At 43.8% G+C, this 12,771-nt stretch overlaps 1 protein-coding gene across 8 annotated transcripts in view; it reads left to right on the top strand.

Annotated features, from left to right (window-relative positions):
- RGS6 (regulator of G protein signaling 6) overlaps positions 1-12,176 on the top strand; it is a 536,396-nt gene extending 524,220 nt beyond the window's left edge. For 6 of the 8 annotated variants that reach the window (XM_056545773.1, XM_056545774.1, XM_056545775.1 and 3 more), the window contains one exon: positions 10,930-12,175. In XM_056545773.1, the coding sequence (XP_056401748.1) occupies positions 10,930-10,980 (51 nt within the window). In that variant the 3' untranslated portion in view covers positions 10,981-12,175. Of the gene's footprint in view, positions 1-10,929 lie in introns of all 8 variants that reach the window. The other 2 variants (XM_056545778.1, XM_056545779.1) reach the window with 1 other exon arrangement.
- The last annotated feature ends 595 nt before the right edge of the window (positions 12,177-12,771 follow it).

Genomic DNA, 12,771 nt, shown 5'->3' with positions numbered 1-12,771 from the left:
CTACTTATACCTCACTTCCCCTGCACTCCCTTGCCGGATCTTGTTGCCATTGTGCCAGTGAAAGCGTTTCCTTGTATGTTCCTAGCCTGTGTTCCAGACCTCCTGCCGTTGCCCCTGACTACGATCCTTGCTGCCTGCCCTGAACTTCTGCTACATCCGACCTTGCTCTTGTCTACTCCCTTGTACCGCGCTTATCTTCAGCAGTCAGAGAGGTTGAGCCGTTGCTGGTGGATACGACCTGGTTGCTACCGCCGCTGCAAGACCATCCCGCTTTGCGGCGGGCTCTGGTGAATACCAGTAGCAACTTAGAACCGGTCCACCAACACGGTCCACGCCAATCCCTCTCTGGCACAGAGGATCCACCTCCTGCCAGCCGAATCGTGACAGTAGATCCGGCCATGGATCCCGCTGAAGTCCCACTGCAAGTTGTCGCCTACCTCACCACGGTGGTCGCCCAGCAGTCGCAACAGATAGCACAACAAGGCCACCAGCTGTCTCAACTGACCGTGATGCTACAGCAGCTATTACCACAGCTTCAGCAACAATCTCCTCCGCCAGCTCCTGCACCTCCTCCACAGCGAGTGGCCGCTTCCGGCCTACGATTATCCTTGCCGGATAAATTTGATGGGGACTCTAAGTTTTGCCGTGGCTTTCTTTCGCAATGTTCCCTGCACTTGGAGATGATGTCGGACCAGTTTCCTACTGAAAGGTCTAAGGTGGCTTTCGTAGTCAGCCTTCTGTCTGGGAAAGCTCTGTCATGGGCCACACCGCTCTGGGACCGCAATGACCCTGTCACTGCCTCTGTACATTCCTTCTTCACGGAGATTCGAAGTGTCTTTGAGGAACCTGCCCGAGCCTCTTCTGCTGAGACTGCCCTGCTGAACCTGGTCCAGGGTAATTCTTCTGTTGGCGAGTACGCCATCCAATTCCGTACTCTTGCCTCCGAATTATCCTGGAATAATGAGGCCCTCTGCGCGACCTTTAAAAAAGGCCTATCCAGCAACATTAAAGATGTGCTGGCCGCACGAGAAATTCCTGCTAACCTGCATGAACTTATTCATCTTGCCACCCGCATTGACATGCGTTTTTCCGAAAGGCGTCAGGAGCTCCGCCAGGATATGGACTTTGTTCGCACGAGGCGGTTTCTCTCCCCGGCTCCTCTCTCCTCTGGTCCTCTGCAATCCGTTCCTGTGCGTGGAGGCTATGCAAGTTGACCGGTCTCGCTTGACACCTCAAGAGAGGACACGACGCCGCATGGAGAATCTTTGCCTGTACTGTGCCGGTACCGAACACTTCTTGAAGGATCTATCCTCTGTCTGCTCCAGAGACTCTAGCCATGTCGGAGTACATCCAGGAGAATTTAAAAAAGGGGTTTATCCGCAAGTCCTCCTCTCCTGCCGGAGCTGGATTTTTTTTTGTGTCCAAAAAAGATGGCTCCCTACGCCCTTGCATTGATTACCGCAGACTTAATAAAATCACGGTAAAAAAACGCTACCCCTTACCTCTTATCTCGGAACTCTTTGATCGCCTACAAGGCGCCCACATCTTTACCAAACTGGACTTAAGAGGTGCTTATAATCTCATCCGCATCAGGGAGGGGGACGAATGGAAGACTGCATTTAACACCAGAGATGGACACTTTGAGTATCTGGTCATGCCCTTTGGCCTGTGCAACGCCCCTGCCGTCTTCCAAGACTTTGTTAATGAAATTTTTCGTGATCTCCTATATTCCTTTGTTGTGGTTTATCTGGACGATATTCTGATTTTTTCTGCCAACTTAGAAGAACACCGCCAGCATGTCCGCATGGTTCTTCAGAGACTTCGGGACAATCAACTTTATGCCAAAATGGAGAAATGTCTCTTTGAATGTCAATCTCTTCCTTTCCTAGGATACTTGGTCTCTGGCCAGGGACTACAAATGGACCCAGATAAACTTTCTGCCGTCTTAGATTGGCCACGCCCCTCCGGACTCCGTGCTATCCAACGTTTTTTGGGGTTCGCCAATTATTACAGACAATTCATTCCACACTTCTCCACTATTGTGGCCCCTATCGTGGCTTTAACCAAGAAAAATGCCAATCCTAAGTCCTGGTCTCCCCAAGCGGAAGATGCATTTAAACATCTCAAGTCTGCCTTTTCTTCTGCTCCCGTGCTCTCCAGACCTGACCCATCTAAACCCTTTCTATTGGAGGTAGATGCCTACTCTGTGGGAGCTGGAGCTGTCCTTCTACAAAAAAAATTATTCCGGGCATGCTGTTACTTGTGGGTTTTTTTCTAGGACCTTCTCTCCGGCGGAGAGAAACTACTCCATTGGTGATCGAGAACTACTGGCCATTAAATTGGCGCTTGAGGAATGGAGGCACCTGCTGGAGGGATCAAAATTTCCAGTTATCATATACACTGATCACAAGAATCTCTCCTATCTCCAGTCTGCCCAACGACTGAACCCTCGCCAGGCTAGGTGGTCGTTGTTCTTTGCCCGTTTTAACTTTGAAATCCATTTTCGCCCTGCTGACAAGAACATTAGGGCCGATGCCCTCTCTCGTTCTTCTGATGCCTCTGAAGTAGAGGTCTCTCCACAACATATCATTCCTCCGGACTGTCTGATCTCCACTTCTCCAGCTTCCATCAGGCAAACTCCTCCAGGGAAGACCTTCGTTTCTCTACGCCAGCGTCTCGGGATTCTCAAATGGGGACACTCCTCCCACCTCGCAGGCCATGCGGGAATCAAAAAATCCTTGCAACTCATCTCTCGATTTTATTGGTGGCCGACTCTGGAGACTGATGTTGTTGATTTCGTGCGGGCCTGTACTGTCTGTGCCCGGGATAAGACTCCTCGCCAGAAGCCTGCTGGTCTCCTTCATCCCCTGCCTGTTCCTGAACAGCCTTGGTCACACATTGGTATGGACTTTATTACGGACTTGCCCTCATCCCTTGGCAACACAGTTGTTTGGGTGGTCGTTGATCGATTTTCCAAGATGGCACATTTTATTCCTCTTCCTGGTCTTCCTTCAGCGCCTCAGTTGGCAAAGCAATTTTTTGTACACATTTTTCGCCTTCACGGTTTGCCCACGCATATCGTCTCGGATAGAGGCGTCCAATTCGTGTCTAAATTCTGGAGGGCCCTCTGTAAACAGCTCAAGATCAAATTAAACTTCTCTTCTTCTTATCATCCCCAATCCAATGGGCAAGTAGAAAGAATTAATCAGGTCCTGGGTGACTATTTACGGCATTTTGTTTCCTCCCGCCAGGATGACTGGGCAGATCTTCTACCATGGGCCGAATTCTCATACAACTTCAGAGTCTCCGAATCTTCTGCTAAATCCCCATTTTTCGTGGTGTACGGCCGTCACCCTCTTCCTCTCCTCCCTACTCCCTTGCCCTCTGGTTTGCCCGCTGTGGATGAAGTGACTCGTGATCTTTCCACCATATGGAAAGAAACCCAAAATTCTCTTTTACAGGCTTCATCCCGGATGAAAAGATTTGCTGATAAAAAAAAGAAGAACTCCCCCCATTTTTGCTCCCGGAGACAAGGTATGGCTGTCCGCTAAATATGTCCGCTTTCGTGTCCCCAGTTACAAACTGGGACCACACTATCTTGGTCCTTTCAAAATCTTGTGCCAGATTAACCCTGTCTCTTACAAACTCCTTCTTCCTCCTTCTCTCCGTATTCCCATTGCCTTCCATGTCTCTCTCCTTAAACCACTCATCCTTAACCGCTTCTCTCCCAAAGTTGTTTCTCCCACTCCTGTTTCCGGTTCATCTGACGTCTTCTCTGTGAAGGAGATTCTGGCCTCCAAGACTGTCAGAGGTAAAAGATTTTTTTTGGTGGATTGGGAAAACTGTGGCCCAGAGGAGAGATCCTGGGAACCTGAGGACAACATCCTAGACAAAAGTCTTATCCTCAGGTTCTCAGGCTCCAAAAAGAGGGGGAGGCCCAAGGGGGGGGTACTGTTACGCCGAGCGCTCCGGGTCCCCGCTCCTCCCCGGAGCGCTCGCAGCATCCTCTCATTCGCAGCGCCCCGGTCAGACCTGCTGACCGGGTGCGCTGCAATATCACTCCCAGCCGGGATGCGATTCGCGATGCGGGAGGCGCCCGCTCGCGATGCGCATCCCGGCTCCCGTACCTTACCCGTTCCCCGTCTGTCTTGTCCCGGCGCGCGCGGCCCCGCTCCTTAGGGCACGCGCACGCCGGGTCTCTGCAATTTAAAGGGCCACTGCGCCACTGATTGGCGCAGCAGGCTTAATCAGTATGTTCACCTGTGCACTCCCTACTTATACCTCACTTCCCCTGCACTCCCTCGCCGGATCTTGTTGCCATTGTGCCAGTGAAAGCGTTTCCTTGTATGTTCCTAGCCTGTGTTCCAGACCTCCTGCCGTTGCCCCTGACTACGATCCTTGCTGCCTGCCCTGACCTTCTGCTATGTCCGACCTTGCTCTTGTCTACTCCCTTGTACCGCGCTTATCTTCAGCAGTCAGAGAGGTTGAGCCGTTGCTGGTGGATACGACCTGGTTGCTACCGCCGCTGCAAGAACATCCCGCTTTGCGGCGGGCTCTGGTGAATACCAGTAGCAACTTAGAACCGGTCCACCAACACGGTCCACGCCAATCCCTCTCTGGCACAGAGGATCCACATCCTGCCAGCCGAATCGTGACAGGAGCATTCACCTCTTCAGCGCTGCGGCCAGGTGAGTAGAGGCACGATCCTATTGGCATAGGTGGCTTCAGGATGGCATCGACGGGTGGCAGATGTTCCGAGGCTGGGGAGGTGGAAAGACGCTGGCCCGGCATCCTTCCACCTCCGCTGTTTCGGAACATCTGCCACTCGTCGATGCCATCCTGAAGCCACCTATGCCAATAGGATCGTGACTCTACTCACCTGGCCACAGCGCTGAAGAGGTGAATGCTCCGTCTTTACTCTTTCATATTTTATGGTACAATAAAAAAAATTATTGAAAAAATAGGGACAGAAGTAAGAGAGATTAGTAGAAGTACATTGAGACAAACTAGGAGTAGCTCTGAGAGAAAGCAGAAGAAAAGTGAACGGGTGATGTATGTCAGTAAATATGATAAGCGTTCTTCTATTATCCAGCATACCATCAAACCATCAAAAAAATATTGAAAGTTGTTATCTACTGATAAGAAGTATGGATTAGCATTTAGAGACCCACCGATGTTCATGTTTAGAAAAGGGAAAACTATAAGGGACAAACTTGTAAGGAGTTACATTATTCAAAAAATAAAGGATAAACAAACATTTATGGCAGTGAGGAGAAATGGTACGTTTTCATGTGTTTCTTGTACCCAATGCAATGGATTTATAAAAGGTGGTGATATTTTGCATCCTACTAAAGGCAGCAAAATCTCTGTTAAAGGTTAGCACACATGCAACAGTACCAACGTGATTTATCTGTTAAAATGTCCGTGCAGGTTTGTTTGTGTTGGACAGACCGCACGGATGATTAAAACTAGAATCGGGGAACACAAGTCTGCAATAAGACGTTATACACGTGGTGAATCTGTAGCCTTTGTGGTACCACAATATGGAGAGACAACAGTGGCCAGGCATTTTAAAGTATGTGGGCATGTAGCATCTGATCTGAGATGGCAAGTGATCGAGGAAGTGAAGGTAAATACTAATGTGGATGTGAACAGGAGGAATTTGATGAAGAGGGAAACATTTTGGATTGTAGAGTTAGGATTGTTGGAACCGAAAGGGCTTAATGACAATTGTAATTTTAAAGTCTATTTGTAATAGTGGATTTGACTGTGCTAGTGGTTGTTGGACGGTTATCGAAAAATGTAACATGTACTGTGCACAGAATATGAAGAGTTAAAAGCTCACCTGTGTCTGACCACTACCATACTTAAACCCACTGGTGTTCCAAGCTTGTGTGCATGACTAAGGTGGCGTGCCCCTGAAACACGGCAGGTTTGTACCCGTGTCTCTCTCCATCTGACTGAGGTATGCTGTTTTAACATCTTGCACTGATTGAATATCGGCATAATCATGTCTGAATAAATTATATGATGAAGATAGATGAATAAACAAGTGAGAAGTAAGATGTATCCGAGAATCATTATGGACATTATGCTGATTTAACCTGTCTGCAATTTGAACACCATGATCAATTAAGTGCAGACAAGTGTGAGCCGTAGACCCTGTGGATCATAGGTGTTTGCCCACACTTGAGTTATAAGTGAAGTGTAGTGGTGGTGACAATGAAGGAGATTTATCATTCTTTTATATGACAATTTTTTTTAACTTACTTTTGCTTACATGTGACCTATTTATCAAATAGTCGCACGACCTTGATAAATAAATCACACGTAAGCAAAACCCCAGGAAACCCGCTTACAAAGGCATTTTTTAAAGCAGAAAGGTTTTCCCTTAGGCTAAGTTTCCACTTGTTTTTTTCTCTGGCAGTTTTTGGAAAACTGCCACTGCAGTTTTTGAGCCAAAGTTAGAAGTGGATCCATAAGGGAGGAGAAGTATAAGTCCTTCCTTTATATGTCTTATTCCTTTTGAATACACTTCTGGCTTTGGCTCAAAAAGTGCCAGAAAAAAAAAGTGGAAACTTAGCCTTATGTTAATAGCCAAAGTTCTTTATCTACCCTTTATTACCAGTAGCGTTGCTAGAGAGTGACAGGGATGGGGGGCGTACCGCATCGGGTGACACCCTGACTGGCCTGCCTGGTACTAAATAGCTGCACTCCATCTATCCCACAACAACCCATCCACCCTCCTCAGAAATAAAAAAAATATTAAAAACATACTATGCCGCACCATGAATATCCGTATTCTGGAGGCTTTTTTGTTTGATTATAAGCCCGCATTTGTGACTTTGGTGGGCTGAGTCTTGCATCGCTGCACTGAGGCCGGAGTTTACGTCAGGAAGGAAGGCAGCAGACCAACAGGCACAAAAAAATAGTGAAGCCACAAAAGGAAAAATAAAAAAAAACGGTACGTTACCCAAAATGTGCATGAAGCTGTATAAGGGTGGGTTCACACTTTGTAGTGTACGGTTGCTGGACAAATTAGACAATCTGAGTCTGAGCGTTTGACTCCGGTTGGCTCATTGAATCGAATGGGGTTCATGCCGGATCCGGCTGCGATACGGAAGCGGATGGTTTTCGCCCCTCCCAACCGGATCTAGCAACCGTACACTACAAACGTAGTGTGAACCCACCCTTACTATGGATATTTCTTTTTTTAAAGAAAAACTTTAGAGCCACATATGGGATTATATACGTAGTCTGTAAAAATTCTTACACAATTATTTTGTGCCTTATTCTATTTTAACACAACATTAATTTTAAAATATAGTGGGTACGCCAGCATGTACATGTCCTAAAATGAACAAGGTGTGCAGTGTGTATTTTCAACCTTAAAATTAATAGTTATTAGTTTAAAAAAATAATAATAATTCTATAATTAACATTAATGTAGTAATGTAGGATGTATGCACTTTCTGTGAGACAGGTTGGACCTGGAATACATATGCGACTTTTAAATGGAGATGCAACTTTTTTTCTTCATAAATAGCGACTATTGCATTTGATAAATACATGACATTGCAAAGTAAAAAGAAAAATTACTACGTGAGCAGATTTCAGAAATGTGCTTTGGAATAAGCAAAAATCAAAAAGTTGCAGCATGTATAGAAAAGTTGCACGTGCACAAGTACATGCAACTTTTTTATGCGAAAAAAAATCTGCTACAGAGCTTGGTAAATATCCTTCTATGTTGTACTAAGATTGTTGGATTTTGGTATCCCACAGCCCTGACTTATTATTAAGTTGTTTAACTCTACACATCAGGTGCATCAGTGATCTGGAACATGGTTTATCTTCTTGATATTATTTGCGATTGTCAACCTCTAGTAGGAAGTATGGCCTGTGAGGTACCTTCTCCGCCATTCACTATTATATGCAGCAGGCACTTCAGGTCTGTAACCTACAAACAACCAGAATGAGATCCCTACACAGGCCGTCAAGATGATGTGATATGATTCCACCTGCTGGGGTCATGGCTCATACTTTATAGTAATACACTCATTATTACTGAGTGGGAGACACTAATGAGAGCACCAATACTGAGCCAATACATTGTGGGGACACTAAGACACACTAATAGGGAGCTTACAGAGCTGTTCTGGGCACATAGAACAGAGGAACCTAAGGTGCAAAAATGGCATGAGAAGAGGTAGTGGCAAGTCCCATCTATGTGTTTGTGGTGGAGATGGAGGGAGTTCTAACCTAAAACAGAGGGGAAAGGTGTTCAGCTGATCTAAGATGATAGGCTGGAAACATGCAAAGGTAAAGCACGCCATTTCTGTTTACTGTGCGTCCCTTATTTCACTGTGTACCTGTAAGAAGAGGAAGTAGTACAGACAGATGCAAGATTGCACATTGTACAGGCTAATAAATGACAAATAAAAGCAGAGTTATATATTTGATAGGGTTGAAAAAGACAAGAGTCGTCAAGTTCAACCCATAACCCAACTGAGTTCCGGAAGTAAAAAAAAAAACCTTATAAGCCCCCATGCCATGGAAAAAATTCCTTTCCAACTCCAAATATGGCATTCAATATAAATCCCTGGATCAATGTGGTATCACCAGAAATCTAGGACCATAATTTATTTTCAAGCAAAGCATCCCTTGAACTTGTTTAATGAGTCATCCATCACAACATTGTGTGGCAGAGATTTCCATAGCCTAAAATTATGTCCAAGCATGTGTACAGAGGAGATTTTTTGAGCACTCGGAAAGATAAATATGTTCAGCTTTTTATAAACAGTTCAAACAAAAACACCTATAAAACTGCACGGAGAAGATCAATGGAATCACAGTGTGACACATGTATAGGAGTAAAAATGGTCTGAAAAGGTAACATAATTAACATGATGAGCCCCAGAAGCTCAAAGAACGGATATACAGAGTTAACATGGAAAAGGTCAACTAGTAGAAGACATGATGTGATGTTGTCCGCTGCCAGAGTCCATGAGATCATAGGAACTTGATTACCTGTTCCCAGTAACCTCTAACTTTTTTACACTGCCATAGTAGATTTGAGAGAACCTGTTATCAGATTTTATCATATATAAGGCATGACAACACATTATATATGGTAAAATCTTCTTCCTAACCATCCAAGGCAGACGTTCCTGCCGCAGGTACGGTAAAGATATATAGTTTAAAAGTGTCCCCCGCTGGCCCCATTAGTAGCCCCTTAGTGGCTTTATCTGTAATTACGCTTCTTTAGCGTGCCTCGTGCTCTTCTCCCTAATCAGACGTTGCAGAGAGATAATGTTGGACGTGCCCAGTCTGTCAATCACGATGAGGGGATGTGATTATAGTGCTGCAGAGTGGACTAGGTAAGTATAAAATCTGATGACAGGTTACCTTTAAAGAATGTAACAGATCATAAGTGAACATTTCTGACAAAGGTCAGGGCTGACAGATCTGAAAAAGAGTTATGGAATACCTTTATTTGCTTCAAATCTTCTTTATTGATATGCAAAGATAAACCATAAACATCTTTAGGTATATTGGGGTTTGCAACTTGCATATACAGTTTAATATCAAAGGGATAATGGTATCATAATTTGGAAAGCAGTAAAATTAAGAGTGTGCCTCACCTGAAATTGAGCTATTGAGCATTATTATTTTTATGTCTTTTTATACAGTATTTACAGCTTAAATGAAAGGGGCTTAAAGGATTAGTCCAGTTTTGGAAAATGTATTCCCTAACCAAAGGATAGGGAATAAGTGTCAGATAATGGGGGTCTGACCCCCTGCAATCTCCTACCTGGCGCCCCGGCTCTTCCCATGCATAAAGCTGTGTCGACCACCGCACAAAGCTGTGGTCGACACACACCCTCCATACATCACTATGGAAGAGCCCGGAATACACGAGTACAGCACTTTGGCTCTCCCCTAGAGATGCATAGAGGGTGTGTACCGACCCACGCTCTGTGCACAAGTAAAGCTGAAGCACCTAGCGGGGGTCCGACCTTTGGGTCCTTTTCCCAAACTGGATTACCTCTTTAAAGGTGTGAAAATGCTGCAGCAAACAACTGACTGCCCTGGTTGCAGCTCCTAAGCCACTTGTTAAAAGGTTGATTTTGCCAAGTGAAGCTGCCATCAAGTGTTCATTGACCCTGCAGCTTCTGCTACAGGGGTAATGCCGTTTAAGGCTGCATTCACATCTCCTTTTTGCAATACGGTTCCCGTATCAGTTTTTTTTTTGTAAAAAAACATATGTCTCAAAACCGGACCGAACCGTATACAACCGTGTACAACCATATATACCTCTGTACGGTTTTAACCCGGATGTCCGGTTGCATACGGTTTAATACGTTTTTGGGGAAAAAAATGGATACGGTTTTATGTTTGTCCTTAATTATATAAAGTTCTTCTTGTTCTATTTATGGGAAGAACTTTTGGCGTGCACTGCGCATGTGCAAACTGCAAAACAGTATTGTGCAAACCGGATGGAACCGTACACACATACGGTTCTGTACGGTTCCCACTGACCACCATTTTTTTTTCAAACGTATACGGGTTGTATCCAGTTTTTCACCCGGACATAAAACCGTAGTAGACCGTAAGAGCCTTTCTTGTGGCTCTTTGAACTTTTAATGGACCTGATCCACTAGTGCAAGAGATGCTGCTTGGGACCTTGACCAGAGGACCACTTTTTATGTAGTGCATATGTCATAATAGAGCATATGGACAGGAGTTTCCCTGGTAGAACAGCCCTTTCATTTATACTAAATCTGCAGCAAAATTAAAAGATAAAAAACTGTAAATTGTTTGTTTTACAGAATCTTGAAATCATTTATTTTGCAGAACTCAGAAGGAATCTTAGCAATATAATGGAAAATATAAATGTAACCATTTCTCTGTATTTGTTCTTTCCTACAGGGGAAGTCTTTGACATCTAAACGCCTCACTGGCCTCATGCAATCCTCCTGACAACCCTGCACAGAAATGCTGTCACTCGGCACCAAACGCCCTCCAGAGAAGGAACGGTTTTAGGCAAGAAAATGGGTCACTGTGAAAGAAAAAATTTAAGAAGAAATTGGCATCCGTCCCGTCTAACTCAGATGTTCATTGTCCCTCAGTTGCATCAAAGATTTCAGCTTGAGCAGCTTTCCGATGACCCTAAGTTGCCAAGTACTTTTCTTTTATTTCGTGTTTAGATTGGTATTTGAGATCACACAATGCAGTAAAAGGAGGGTCAGGAAAGGAGGATGTTTTTAGTTCAAATCAGCAATAACAGGAGACAAGACCGAGATCGATGTGAAACTGTCCATCTGTATTCTCCTCGGCATCTCCCTGCAACTGATATTTTCACCATCAAGACAACTACCTTTACATCAGTTCAAGTAAAAAAAAAAAAAAAAAGCTTGAAACTGCTAATTCTTAAAACATTACAGAGTCTGTTTCTCCTGCGTCCTAGACTGCAGACATTTGACTTTATTTTATTTGTGTGTGTGTCCCTGTTAAAGAGACAGTTGACAACATTCGCTCTGCATAGTCTATCCTTCCAAGCGCATGATGCTGCTCCAAAGATAGCATTACAAGTCAAGATTAAACACAAGGTTGTTTTAAACAAAAGATGCATATATAGCAAGTCATGTTGGTTTATTTCTCTTTTTATAATCTTTTATTTGATTTTTTGCCACTGCATGCATTTCAAGTAAAAGCAGCACAATTGTTTACCGTATATGTCACTTTCTCTTCCCCATAGCTCATTTGCGGTGACCAGACACAAGCTAGCTTGCTTGTAACATTTTTCTTTTGCGAAGAATCATTCCAATGTCGTATCTCACAATTCAACGAATAATCAGCTGAGATATTCATTAGAGAAAAATGGTAATCACTTTAGTTATAATCTAGTAAAGTGCAAGACATTTCCCACTGTAGTTGGATATTTAAAAAAAACTTAGTATAACCTTAGAGAAGAGAAAATACATTGAAATGCAATTGATTTGTCACCTGAAAAGCTAAAGGGTTATTATAGTCCTTTTTTTGGAACTGTTGCATTGTTATTATTAAATGCTGATGGCTTTGTGGGTTACTGTAGCATTTGGGTTCCTTCAAAACAAAACAAAAAATCTTACATTAGTAAAAATTATTTCAAAAGAAACCACCTGCGATTTAAAGTGCATTTTGTTCTTGTAGCGTTATTCCAATTCATTAGTTTGATCTCACTTTGTGCATTCAAAACAACTGTAAGGACGTGTTCACACCTAGTATTATGGTCAACATTTGGTCCCCATTTTTTATATCATTTGGCCAAGAGTGGGTCTAAAAGTGTTAATCTTTACACTTTAGAATTTCTCTTTGATGGGGCAACTACTGACTAAAATAATACACTCTGTCCACATTGAAATTGTAACACCAAGAAAGAAAAGTCATAGATTTGTGGAAAATCACAGGATCAATAAACATTTTTATGATATCTAATCAAATGGAGACAAAGGGGGAGATTTATCAAAACCTGTCCAGGGGAAAAGTTGCCCAGTTGCCCATAGCAACCAATCAGATCGCTTATTTCATTTTTCAGAGGTCTTGTTAAAAAGGAAAGAAGCGATCTGATTGGTTACTATGGGCAACTGGTCAACTTTTCCTCTGGACAGGTTTTGATAAATCTCCCCCAAAATGTTTAAGACATCTTGTTAGTCATTTTGAAAAATGGCAGTATCACTGGTTTTTTGACCAAATTAAAAGTAGTACCAAGCCATAAGTGTACCTGGAATG

The sequence above is a fragment of the Hyla sarda genome, chromosome 11 (assembly GCF_029499605.1).
Source record: "Hyla sarda isolate aHylSar1 chromosome 11, aHylSar1.hap1, whole genome shotgun sequence".
Taxonomy (NCBI): Eukaryota; Metazoa; Chordata; class Amphibia; order Anura; family Hylidae; genus Hyla; species Hyla sarda.
This window is presented reverse-complemented; position numbering and strand designations above follow the sequence as displayed.